General features: G+C 40.5%; 1 protein-coding gene across 2 annotated transcripts in view; it reads left to right on the forward strand.

Moving 5' to 3' along the window:
* Positions 1-14170, forward strand: part of ANO6 (anoctamin 6) — a 187082-nt gene that overhangs the window by 141675 nt on the left and 31237 nt on the right. For both annotated transcript variants that reach the window (XM_059402953.1, XM_059402954.1), the window contains 3 exons: positions 2541-2601; positions 9363-9505; positions 11744-11821. In XM_059402953.1, coding sequence (XP_059258936.1) covers positions 2541-2601; positions 9363-9505; positions 11744-11821 — 282 coding nt within the window. The remainder of the gene's footprint in view (positions 1-2540; positions 2602-9362; positions 9506-11743; positions 11822-14170) is intronic.

Genomic DNA, 14170 nt, shown 5'->3' on the forward strand with positions numbered 1-14170 from the left:
GTATGTCCCTATCTACATTTTTTTCACTGTTTTGGAAAAAATGAATCCTTTATCCTAATTTCCTAAAGACTTCTTTGAATCTTAGAGTGATTTATTCTTTCATATGCCTCCTTCCCTTTGTAAGAGAATTACATTTTTAAAAAATTTTAAAAAGGAGAAAAAGCAGCTTTCCATGTCTTTCTTTGGTTAATTCAATCATTTCTTCATTTATACATTTATGTATACATTTCTGCCTCTTTCTTTTGGAAAGAGAGTATTCACTGATGGACATGAATGCTAAAAGGATTAATAAAGTAGAAATAGAAAATCATGATCAAGGAAATGAGGGAACAGTTATGGAAATAATCAGGATTGATGTTGTTTGTGTGACTGAGCATTAAATAAGTTTCTTACTTTTTGACTGGCAAGATGAAAGGGAAATGTGGTAACTTAAAATATTTTGTTCTCAGAAAATATTGTTATAAAATTTTGGTTTTATTCCTTTGGAGGAAGAAACACAACAAATGGTCACTTTTCTAGATTTTCATTGGTTCCTCTGGTTTCCTGCATATGCAGCCTTCTCTTTTCTTTCCTGTTCCCTGTGATTAGAGCAGGATGCTGATTGGGGCTGCTCTTAATACATCTGTGTTTCCCCATCTCTGTCCTCCAGTCAAGCAAACTAAGCTAAGCTTTTTACCAAGAAAGCCCCTTGCTCCTCTTCTTCCCCAATTCCTGCTTATGGGGTATGTGGAGACGCCAGCCATCTTGTTCTCTCTGCTGAGTCCTCAGTCTTAATAAATGTGGCAAAAATGGTAACTTCCTCCAGACCACCTGACTCCATCTTGTAGGAGCTCAAGGCACATCCTTTACCTTGAGCCAGGCAACTGGGGTGATCTTGGCATTAGTGGTAAACCTGCTTTTTCTTGCTACTCCCCTTTTTTCTTTTTTCTTTCACACTGATAGATAAGCATCCACTGGCTTTTTCTCAACATGGTAGGGCTAAGAATTCAGAGGTAGGGTTTTTTCTTTCTAGAGTAGGTACTCAGGGGTGTCAGAGCAAGTAGGGAAATATCAGATAGAGGTGTGCAATGATTCCTAGGAGAAACATTAGACAGAATTTTCAGTAATACCATAATAACACATGGGACGGTTCTGCATAGGACTTTCCTTACAGTAATTTTCACTGAGGGATGAGGCATAACATTAAATGAAAGCTTTGGTTCCATAAAGAGTCCAGACTGGAAGATTTGAAATATTGGTCCATGTAATTCTAAGACTAGAGGATTAAGTGGGGGGCAGTGTTCCCCAGACTGGCCACTCACTTATTAATTCTGTTTTTCTTGAGCTAATTTTTAAGAGAAATAGTTGCATCCCAGTTTGGGATTGTACTTTCTGATCAGCTCCAGATAGAGGATTGAAGGGCATCTATATGCTTTGGGAAACACATGTACAAGTGTTTTGTGGATATTCTTTTATGGTTAAGTGGATATTCTTTTATGAAAATAATATTTTCACATAGGTGAAAGTTTACCAAATTTATGTCAGTATATAAAGGGTAACCAACAAAGTTACCTAAAACAAAAAGTTTCTTTAGAACCAACTTTGAATTTTCTTTAGCAATTGAAAAAGGTTTTTTTTTAATCCTATACCTTCTTTTTGTACACTGTCTTCTTTACTTTTTGTATGATCTGTGCAAATCTATAATAAAGTTGATATTCTACATGTTTGCCACTTTTTCCAGTACCTTTATATTTTATAGATTTTTTTTCTTTTAGGATTTTTTAAATGCTCACCAGAGGAAAAATTAGTAACTAATTTAAAGATTTTCTGGGAATCCCAAATGGGAGATGGGAGATAGGTTATTTATATACTAGCAAAAAAATGAAATTTAGCAGAACTAGAGGATAAAAGCCTTCTTTGTACAGGTGTGTCATTGATTGATTCATGGTTGTACCCACAGTAAGCTTAGCAACAGCCCCTGTCCTTACCTAAGTTAATGGTAGCCTCTGTCATTAATGGTAGAAAAGCCATCACTGGGGTTTGGGGAAACAGAGCTCTCCTTGGGCAGAACCATCTCAGAATAAACCCCAGCCTTATGCTCTTCTTAGCAAGAAAAGCAAGAATTCAGTAACTTACCCTCTGACCAGGATGAAATGATGATAAGATGCAAATTATAAGTCCAAAAGTTGCTTAAAGTCCCTTTTATTTGTAGAGCTATAGTACTTCAAGTTCACTATGACAGCTTATAAGAAGAGCCCTTCATTCAGAGGTCTGATAGAAACTTTAAACCGAATGGAATCTTGGCAGCTATGCCAATTGCTTTATCACGATATGGAAGGATTCCCTTGGAAAATGCACTGTGGTAAATACAGCAAAGGCTGTTTGCTTTCAAAACAACAAGAAATCCCATCTCCAAATTTGTAGTAGATACGGTGATTGTTAAACTAGGTATCAGCTTTAAAAGAGATTCAGACTGTAGAATACACAAAGTATTGCATATTTGCTAAATGCTAGTGAGTAGAAAACATGACTTAGTTATATGTCATTACTTTGTTTTCCAGAAATTGTGTATCTTTGACAGTTTTGGAACCCTAGTGTTTGCAGTATTTATGGGAATATGGGGTAAGTTACTTTCTTTTTTTTTTTTTTCTTTCAGTTTACTTTTGCATCTTAACACTAAAATACAACCCAAAAACCGTATGTCCCTATCTACATTTTTTTCACTGTTTTGGAAAAAATGAATCCTTTATCCTAATTTCCAAAAGACTCCTTTGAATCTTAGAGTGATTTATTCTTTCATATGCCTCCTTCCCTTGGTAAGAGAATTACATTTTTAAAAAATTTTAAAATCATGAGATCATACAATCTGCTAACTTAATACCATGTCACGGTTTGATATATGCTATCAAAGTAACCCAGTGGATTGCCTAAACTTCAGCTCCCTTAGAACTCAATTTATAATCCGTAAGGCCATTTTACGAGTTACCACATAAAAAAACTCCTTCAAAATAGGGTTGCTTAAAACACATTTATTATTTCTCATGATTCTCTGCATCAGCTGAGAGGTTCTCTAGTCACTTGCTGGCTCAGCTGATGGAGGCAGTGAGCCTGGCAGCTTCACTGAGGGAAATGGTCTGGCGGTCGCTAGGCTGGTTTGGTCTACCGGGCTCACCTGGGCTGCTTCATCTTGCTTCTATATTATGCCCTCTCCTCCACTGAGCTAGTCCAGGATTCTTCACATGGTGGCTTTAGGCTTCCAAAGAGAAGCAAGAGAGGACAAGCCCCAGTGCGCAGACATTTTTTGAGCCTGCGTTTGCATCAAGTTTGTAAATGTCCCATCAGCCAAAGTAGGTCATGGCCAAGCCAGCAACGATGTGAGGAGGTGGGAGCACTACCCCGGGGCTTGGATGCAGGGAGGCGTGGTTCATAGGGAGCCATTATTGTAACAGTCCCCACGGCTGTGGTCCACCCTGACTTACATGGGGTTGGGGTTCCGGTGAAGCTATACAGGAATTACAGGTAAGCTTTCTTCTTTATAGTCTTTTATATGAGCAAGTATTTATTAAGTTATGCGTTATGTCTTATAATAGTAAATAATAAATTCTGTTTAATAAGTAAAACAGATATAGTCCTAAAAAATAGAATTTTTTTTTTTTTTTTATTTGACAGAGAATGAGAAAGGGAACACAAGCAAGGGGAGTAGGAGAGGGAGAAGCAGACTTCCCGCAGGGAGCCTGATGCAGGGCTCCATCCCAGGATCCTGGGATCATGACCTGAGCCGAAGGCAGATGCTTAACGGCTGAGCCACCCAAGCGCCCCCCAAAAATATAATTCTTATGTGGATGTTTTAACACTATAGTTATATTATTTACTTTGAATAGCATCATTGTAATGAGGCAATTGTCATTTTTTCTAAATGCAAATATTTAAATGTTAATGTAAGCATTCTACTGTAGAAGAAAAGAACTGCATTTTCAAAAACAAATTCTTTCCAATTTTACTGTGTAAGTTAAGGGGGAAATAGAGCTCAGGTTGTAGCTAGTTGGGGGAATAATGTGACTCAGATCTCTTACTCTTGAGAAGACAGCACGTGAATGCGAGCATCTCATGGTGCTTTTCACATGTCCTTGAGAGTGTTTCCTTTTGCAGTGGCTGTGCCTGTTAGAAGTCACCAGATCTCAGAACAGACGATCCAACTGTTCTGGACAACTCTTAGAGATTAGTTGCCACTCCTTGATAAAGAGAACTTTAGGATGGCCAAACCTATCTACAAAGTTACTGTCTTTTGCATATTCAACATGTTCTGGCTAGAGACCAAACACTAGCTAATATTTGACACGTAGAAGAATAAAGATCAAATTCAAGGATTAAAATCCTCTGTACTCCTCTATTATAAAATATGTTATTCCCCACCCCATCCCCCCTCCATCCCCCCATAAGAGCACAGGTACTGAACACATGGGTGGTGCTCGCTTTACCTGTTATCCTAACCTTGGGCTTAGCACTGATTTGTAATGTACAAAATTCTGACACATCTGTTGAACTCCATATACTAATGGATGTTGACAGCCCTAATTTAGAAATACATTTTTTTAAAGATTTTATTTATGCACTTTAGAGATAGAGCACAAGCAGCGGGGGAGGAGCAGAAGGAGAAGGACAAGCAGATTCCTCAGCGTGCAGTGATCCCGACCCAGGGCATGATCCCTTGACCCTGTGATCACAACCTGAGCCGAAATCAAGAGTCAGATGCCACCAGGCACCCTGAAAACATTTTATTATTATTATTTTTAAAGATTTTATTTATTTATTTGATAGGGGGACAGCAAGAGAGGGAACATAAGAGGGGAAGTGGCAGGCAGAGGGAGGAGGAGAAGGCGGCTTCCCGCTGAGCAGGGAGCCTGACGTGGGCCTGGATCTCAGGACCACAACCTGAGGCAAAGGCAGATGCCCAGCCAACTGAGCCACCCAGGCCCCAGAAAACATTTTAAATAAATCAAAAATATCAACTAATTTTGGCACTGGAAAGACAAACCTGCCATTTCCCAGCTAACCTTGCTTTCTGTGATCATTAACTATACTGGGTTTATTGAACTGACTTAAGCATATTGAGCTGATTTTATGTCATCAGATTTTAGAAGGCAGAAAACATTTCAACATTGCTTGTAGCACCATATGTGTATCTTTAAGGATATGTATGTATGATGAAGTCTTTAAGTGTCTTCTATTGCCTTTCCTGCTATGTCTGCGTTATGAGAACCACTGCTGTGAACCTTGTTATAGAACGTCAGAAACTGCAGAACCAAAGAGGAGGGAGGACCATGTGAAGTCTTTCATTTCACCACCATTCATAGTGTTTTGGTTTCTTTTTTTCTTAAGATTTTATTTATTTATTTGACAGAGAGAGAGATCACAAGTAGGCAGAGAGGTGGCAGAGAGGGTGCGGGGGAAGCAGGCTCCTCGAGGAGCAGAGAGCCCGATGCGGGACTTGATCCCAGGACCCTGAGATCATGACCTGAGCCAAAGGCAGAGGCTTTAACCCACTGAGCCACCCAGACCCCCCTCCACCATTTATAGTCTAGTAGCATCTCTTGTGTCCCCAGATCTATTTGAGTATTTTTACTATGTTTCTGTTCTCTAGGAATTATAAAAGTTGAAGATTGAAAACCTTTTGTAATAAATGTGGTATATATCATGGACTTACCTGAATAATGTCTACCCTTTCAGGTCCTGCCAGGCCACACATTCATACTGACTCAAGTCCTAAACACCAACCCAAAGCTAATGGGCCAGATCTTAGCATATACCTTTCTCCTTCCTGCTTGTTGCTTCGTACCTACTTCTGCTGGATTCTCCAAGAGCTACAGGCTTTTGGCAGCATGGCTGCATTTTTAACCTTTGAGTTCTAGGCTGGGCCTCATGATTTCCAGAAAAACACCAGATACGTGGCTTAGGGGGAGCTGGGAAATCAGGAAGGCAGTCCCCTAACCAACTACACTTGGAGGTCACGGAACTGCTTTTGCCGGTTTGTTCCAGAACTGCACTTCTCCCGCTGCATGCACACCAGCAGAGTAACATAGCTCCTGCAACTGCCTGTGCCTCCATTCAACCCCACTTCTGGTTTAAGTGACACACACATGTACCTGACGGACATTTTATAAAATCACACCAGGAACCTGCACAGCAAGAGTCTGAAAAAATGTATTATTATTATTATTATTATTATTATTATTATTTTAAAACCTGGTCTTTTAGTGTAGAAGTTGGAATAAAGGCTGAGCAAGTTCATCTGCCCTGCTCAGCTTTGTGACTAAAGAGGTCTGAATGGTTTCAAGGCCCAGGAAAGTGGCCTGGCTCTCCAGCAGCAAACTTACAGCAGCTGGAATGCTACCATGTGCGTGTGTGTGCCTTGTCCTTGCACGGTGCTGGATATAACCACCCACGCTGTAGATGGCTGTCTTCTTCAGCCTTCTTTTAGATGTAATGACACCATGATTGAGAGGACAAGCTGTTCTTGATTCCCAAGGTCCAAGGCAGCTTTCCCTCTCCTCTCATTACAGGTTGATGTAAGAGTCCTAACTCGGTCTCTCTAATCAACATGGGCCTCCTGGTGTGTGGTTTGCCAGAGAACATAAGGGCAGTGCTCCCCACCAGAGCGGGGAAAGATCAAAAGACACAGAACAGGAAACTCCAGTCTGCCATGGCACCCGGTCACCCTAGTTCCTGGTGCCCTCGGGGTGGGACACTGAGCCACAAGAGTCAGCAGTGATATCGTCCAGCAACATTCTAAAACCACAAGTAGTTATGATACACAATGTGCACCCAGCAACGTAGTACCCAAGGTTTTGTAGACCTCCCCTTCCAATATCCCATAACACTTCGCAGCAGGAGGCTTGAGGAAGTACCCCGTGGTGAGTAAGCACAGCTTGGGCTCTGCAGCCAGAGCGCCCGGCCTCCAACACTGTCATCTCGGGCAGGTGTTTTAACCTTTCTGTGCTTCTCTCTCTCTTTGTCTGAAATGAGGAGAGTAATAGCAGTTGCCACTGAGGGGTGGGAGGGCTTTGATACAGATGATGCCATGAAGCTCGCAACAGCCCTATGAGGTGGGTCCCACTGACCCCGTGTCGCAGAGTGGGAAACGGGGGCTCAGCACATTGGAACATGTCGACCAGGAGTCACATCTAATAATCACTGGAACCAGAATTTGACCTCAATTCCAACACCCAGCTTATTTCTACTCTCACTCATCATTACTGGAAAACAAGTAAAGTCACAACCAATGCTGCTGGGAAGTGAGTGCTTTTTATTTCAGCTCTCTTGGCCATTGGGGAGTGCAGAGTTCCTGCTGCTCACAGCCCCATCTCAGGAGGTCCTCCTGCGTCTCTGGCTATCCTCAGGTGGTCATCCTTAGGTGTTCTGCAGTAGGGCTGGCCGGCCTCTCTGCTCTGTCCTCACGCAGTTCCCAACCCTGATGGTAGACCTTAGAAGCAAAAACAAAACACAGTGCTTATGCCTCATCCTAGTCTAGTAAAGTCGGAAACTCAGGGGTGTTGCCCAGGCTCAGTGTTTTTTTTTTTTTTTTTTTTTTTAAGTTCAAGGGCTTTTCATGTGCAGCCACGCCAAGAACTACCCCTCTACACCTCATTTAATGATCTCATCTGCTCACAGCCTCAGTTAATGCTTTATAAAGTTTCCAGCTTAGCCTAGATTTTTCTCCCAAGTTCTAGATGTTTACCTACCTACTGGTCGTCTCTCCTGTGGCCCAGAGGCACCTGATTAGAACCAAACCTGTTGACTTCACTCCTATTACTGCCCTTCTTATTGTGGATAATGGCCCTAGAATTTAGGGCATCACCTCACTTTAGCCAGAAACACGATTGGCATCCTAGACCTCTCCCTCCCCTTTACACCTCTGCATCTGACCATCCTGCCTGCCAAACATGCTCTGTTCTCTCTCCTCCACACCCAAGCAGCCTCATCAGGTACCTGCTGGCAGGTCTCCCTGCCTCTAGTCTCTCTAGAACTCCTGCAGTGTCCCCTCCACCTTGAAGTTACAAAAGGGTCACTTAAGGCATGGAGTCCTTTATGATGTGCCCCTGCTCTCTCTCCACCGGCTGCCCCACATTCCTCATGACACTGTACACTCACTTCCAGATAGTTGCTGCTTCTGGAAAGTATCTGGTTCTCTGGCTTCCTTGCCTTCGTATGTGTGGCTCCTTCAGGGGAGGTGACCTTAATGTCCCAACTTCACCTGATCAACTCTAAGTCGGTCATCTGCAGTGGTCCCCTCCTCTGGGAGAACCTCAGCCACACGTTGGTCACGTATTCTGGCTCTGCGCCCCTGGAGCCACCTGTGCTTACTTTGATGGGAACCCTCACTGGTCTGCTGTAGCTGTCACGTCACCATAATTCCTGCACATTTAGGAACTCCTTGAATCAGGCGGGTGTCTTTTCTCCTTATGGTCAGCACATAAAAGTACTTGGGTGTGGAACAGTGGTAAATCCAGAATTTTCTGTCTAGGAAAGGCGTAGGGGTACCAGTCTGATCGAAAGAAGGGTCAAAGGGATTTACCCTCAGACTACATTTTCAATCACTACTTGATGTTGTTTCTATTTAGTATTTTAAGTTCCAAGCTTTGAAAGATAGTAAAGATTTTTAAAAATAGTTTCATTCATACTTCACACAAGGTTGAGAAAAATATCAGATTCCCATATTTAAGAATAGTCTTTTAATTTAGGGTGGCTTGGGTGGTGGTAAGTAGAGATTTGAGGACTGCTCAGGTGCTCCCCGTCAGGCCCTCAAGAAAGAAGAGGGGGATGTGGGTATGAACGGGCTAAAGGACGGATGGACCATAAACTGGTTCTTGAATTACTGTAGTTATTTGTGGTTTTTTGGTGGGCGATAAAGTGCTAGTAGCAGAAGCCTTTTTTTAAAGATTTTATTTGATTTGATTTGATAGAGATCACAAGTAGGCAGAGAGGAAGGTGGGGGGTGGGGTGGGGAAGCAGGCTCCCCGCTGAGCAGAGAGCCCTACAGGGGACTCAATCCCAGGACCCTGAGATCATGACCTGAGCAGAAGGCAGAGGCTTAACCCACTGAGCCACCCAGATGCCCCGCAGATGCCTTACATTATATAACTTATGTTATATAATGTATATATATATATACACATTATATATATATAATGTATAACACAAGTTATATAATGTAACTATTATAATCACTTAACTCCTCTCTTTTAAAAATTAGTGTCCCCTGTAAATTAGACTTTACTGACAGTGTATAAAAGTGTTATGGGTAATTATAATCATCAATAATCTGGTACAGATTTCTGAAACCTCAGTCACCTATGAACCACATGCTCCTGTTCTCTCTCCATTAGTCACCTTGTTTTTGGAGTTTTGGAAGCGGCGCCAGGCGGAACTCGAGTACGAGTGGGACACAGTCGAGTTACAGCAAGAAGAGCAGCCCCGGCCAGAATACGAAGCGCAGTGTACTCACGTGGTGATCAATGAGATCACTCAGGTAAAGAGAACATTAAGTAGATGCGGCTTAGTCTGTGTACACGGTGGTTCTCAGCTGTGGCGCACACTGCCATCACCTGGGGGCCTTGGAAAGTCTCGATGCGTAGGTCCCATCACTGTATACTCTGGTGGTCCTTAGTGGCCTGAGGTCTGTCCTGGGCACAGGGATTATGTAAAGCTTCTCTGGAGATTGTAATATGTAGCTGAGGTGAAGAAGTATTGCTTAGAACAGTGGACGTAGGAGATAAATGTGACGCCTTCTTTCATAATAAAAGTAAAATTGGGGAAAAGAAAATTAGACTGCGACAGAAATGTAGAAGAAAAGATGCACTGGTCTGTGTCCTTTCTTTCATATCGATAAAAAATGCAAACGAGAAAAATTAGAGTCTATGACATAGTTGTATAAGGAAGGACACATTGGATTTTATAGTTGATTTTTCATTTTTCACATGCCCCTCCTTCTGACAACCCCTTTTCCATCCAGACGAGCCCGCTGCCCTCTGTGCTGCTCTAAGCCTCCAGGACTGCTCCACCTTCTGGTTGGGATGGTCACAGGATCGTGCAGCTCTCTTCCAAAAGTTGGAGAAAGGGTAGAGGGAGAAGGGAAACATTCATTGAAGTCCAACTATGTGTAGGCCTGTGCTCGGCATTTTATATAATTGGAAAGGTAGATTTGCTTCTGCTACTGCTGCTGCAAAAAATAAAAAAATGAAACTGTGTCTCTCTACATATATATTCCAAAGCCAGTGAAGGGTAATTTTTGAATCATCTGCATTATTGCTCCTTTCCATCAACACAGAAAATGTAGAGCTGATTATACTTGCAGTCATCAGCATAAGGACAGTCAATCCAGAATACGAATAATTCTTGGAAAGAAAATGCTTTTACCAATAGCATCAGAAAATGTCCCTAAGTATAGATTTTATAAATTGAACCACAGATTTATAGAATGCCAACACTAAAAGGGACTGGAGGGACCAGTTCAACCTCCTCATTTTATAAATGGAAAAAAATGAGGTTCAATTATCAACAGAAGGTGACATTTGTCTTTTACAATGTAACAAGCTTCAAATAATTCCCATTATGTATCGTTCTCACTGTTTTCAATGGAAGATGATGAGGTCAAACCATGTGTTGTTGGAAGACTATACATTCAGAAATGAAAGCAGAAACTTAGATAAAATTAGATGCTGAAAGCGCCTTTTAAATACTTTAAAAAAAAAGCTTATAATATTGGCATGATAGAAAAAGTACTAAAGAAAAGAAAATGTAGTATTTAAAATTGCCAGCCAGTAAGTTAAATTTCCATTGAAACATTGCTTGTGAAAAAAATTGAAGATGAAGGTTCATTTTTCTTTCTCTTTTTCTTCATGTTCCTTTTGTTGCTAATGCACCCTCCATTGGTTTAGTGTGGAAATGAAGTGGTGGGAATGAGATGGCGTGCAAACCAAACACAGCAACTTACTAGCTGAGTGGTCTTTGACAAATGATCTAACTTCTCTATGCCAGAGTTTCTTCAGCTGTAAAAATGGGAATAATAGAGTTGCTTCCTCACACAGTGTAGTAAGGGTTAATTGAATTAGTGGGTAGAACCTACTTAGAATAGTACCTGGCATAGAGTAAATGTCGTGGAAGTATTTGTAGCTATTATTATGCTACAGCTGCTCATATAATCCAGGTAAATCTTGAGAAGTATTGTTCTCCTCTCTTAAAAATTAAATGTATTCTTATGGGCCATGGAAACTGAAAATTTATAGCCATACCAAATTAATATATAAAGCTCCTCCAAGAAGCACATAATAGATAACAGTATTTGCAGATACCCGTGACACTTCCTGTCCTGCCCTGACTCTATGCTGTCGTTGCTACCGTGGCTAACATCTCCAATGAGCTCAGGAATGTAGCTCTACAACTTAGCATTGTCACATACCCAGGCTCCTGAGCTCAGGTCATGGCAGACAAACATTTCATCATTCATGCTTGCATTTTCAAAAAACATTAAAATGAGCACTGCAGTTGCCTTGTTGTGCATGTGTTTGAAATTAACAACAACAACAACAAAAATGTAATTCTGGGGAAAGGGGCTATGTTTGGAAAAGAATTTTTTCCAAAAATTAAGCCTAAGATTTAGAGACCAGTCAGGAGAAAAAAAATCATTTCACCAGGGTCCTCCTTTGATTGACTAGACTTTTTTTCTTTTCTTTTCTTTTCTTTTTTTTTTTTTTTTTTTTCCTTTCAGGAACAAGAGCGTGTTCCCTTCACTACCTGGGGAAAATGTGTCCGTATAACCCTCTGTGCAAGTGCTGTCTTCTTCTGGGTAAGTCTGTCACAGACATTTTAATATCTAATTGTAAATATCCAGGAAACTCAAGGCAAGTTGGAAACCATGTGGTCTCATAGAATTGTTTCCGGAGAACCAGTCAGCCACCACATGGAGCAGCTCTCATATCTGTCCACTCACGGTGGCTCTTCCAGTTCCTTTCACCTCCTTGGTTTAAATCAGATGAGTGGGTCCAGATTTCCCAGTTTCTGGTGAAGAAACAAGTGGGAGGCCTTAGGAATTTAAAATTTTCCAACAGGAGCAACAAAAATACAATGTCAAGGAATAGCCTTAAAAAGATAATAGGAACTAGCAAAGAAAACATAAAAACTACTGAAAGGTATAAAAGAAGACTGAAACAAATGATTATAGATTAAAAAAAGTAATATTTCTAAAATATCAGGACTTATAACATTAATTTGGGGTTTATTATTAAAGTCATATTAGTAATATAATCATTAGTAATATATTGAGAGTTTTATTGGCTCAGGAATAGCAAAATTAGAAAAGAGGATGTGAAGCCCAAATATGGGCCCTCATATCAGTAATAATTTAGTATATGAGAAGGGAGGCATTATAACTCATGGAATAAGTGAAGATTATTTAATAAATGGCAATGGAGGGCCACCTGGGTGGCTCAGTGGGTTAAGCTTCTGCCTTCGGCTCGGGTCATGATCTCAGGGTCCTGGGATCGAGTCCCGCATCGGGCTCTCTGCTCAGCAGGGAGCCTGCCTCCCTTCCTCTCTCTCTGCCTGCCTCTCTGCCTACTTGCGATCTCTGTCAAATAAATAAATAAATAAAATCTTTTTTGAAAAATAAATAAATAAATGGCAATGGAATACTTGTTAGCTCTTAGGAAAAAAAAAAAAGATATTAAAACCATACTGTGAATACATATTGTAATTCCAGAAATATTCGGAAGGTAACACCACAAACTGGAAATAAATATTGATGAATATGCAATCTTTGCATAAAAAAAACCCTTCCTAAACATCACAGCAGTGAAAGAAGTTTCAGAGGAAAATCTACAGATTCCCACACATTGGTATCATTCTAAGCTTAAACAAAACAGATGAAATTTTTGTTAACAATGAGGGCAAAAGGTTAATACCTTCAATACATAAGAAGTCCGGATCACTTGTAAGGTAGCACTAAAGATCTCAAAAGCTGAGGAGGCAGAGAATAAGAATACCCTTTCACAAAAGGAAAAATACCCTGGCAAATGTCAGATGTTAATACTAATTAAATCAGTGCCCATTTAAATGAGATACGGTGTTTCACCTCTCACCTCAGAAGGCCCAGTGTTGGTGAGGTGCAGTGATCAGCTACTCTCCTACTTAGAGTGTGAGAATTTTAAGCTGCCCTGGTCTTAAAAAGCAGTTTGCTAGTAAGTATCATGAGTCACAGATATTTATGTGCTTTAATCTACTAATTCAGCTTTTAAAAACCTTTAATAAGGAGGTATTTCAAAATGGTAAGAAAAGTAAAGATTTAGTCACATGTATTTATTACAAATATACACATTTATTTATGTGGTTTATGCATTATTATATATAAAAACGTCTCAGCCAAAATATCCTACATCTAATCCTTCATACAATTGAATATGGTGTAGCCATGAGAAAGTATGTCCATGAAAATACTTTATTACATGTAAAAATGTTATGGTTTTGAAAGGCTTAAGAAAAGGATAAAATATGTAAAATGATCTTTAATATGCAAATAATGCATAATTCTGAAGGAATTGTGCCTACATATAGATGGTACATACATTTTTTTTTCTATTTTTCTTTCTTCTTTATTTTTATAGTTAGGAGTCATTCAGTTGTAGGTGATGGAAAAATCAATCTTCAGTTGATTTAAACAACAACAACAAAATCAATCTTCAGTTGATTTAAACAACAACAACAAATTTAAACAACAACAACAACAAATTGAGAGTGGGTGACATTTATTGGTTCCTGTAACTAAAACTCCCAGGTCTGAGGTAGGGCTTCCATGAGGGTAGATAATTGCAGCCCAGATGACATCCTGGGCTGTGTGTTTTGTTCTGCCTTCATTCTGTGTCCAGTGGTCTCCTGGCTCGGTGGTTTTGGGCAATACCTTCTGAACTCAGAATGCTGCAGGATTCCAGATCTCACATCACATGCAAACCAAGAGAGTTTTCTGTTAGCAGCTTCCTCTTGACAGAGCAAGTTTCTCTTCCTCATAGACACTAGCAGATCTCTCCTCACATCCTACTGGCTCTTATTAAGTTATTTGTCAGGCCTTGAATCTTTGTGAGGCCAGCAGGATGAGATACCTATTTGTCTCAAACCAGCCAGGATGTACCTGTAAAGACGGGGG

The sequence above is a fragment of the Mustela nigripes genome, chromosome 6 (assembly GCF_022355385.1).
Source record: "Mustela nigripes isolate SB6536 chromosome 6, MUSNIG.SB6536, whole genome shotgun sequence".
NCBI classification, from domain to species: Eukaryota; Metazoa; Chordata; class Mammalia; order Carnivora; family Mustelidae; genus Mustela; species Mustela nigripes.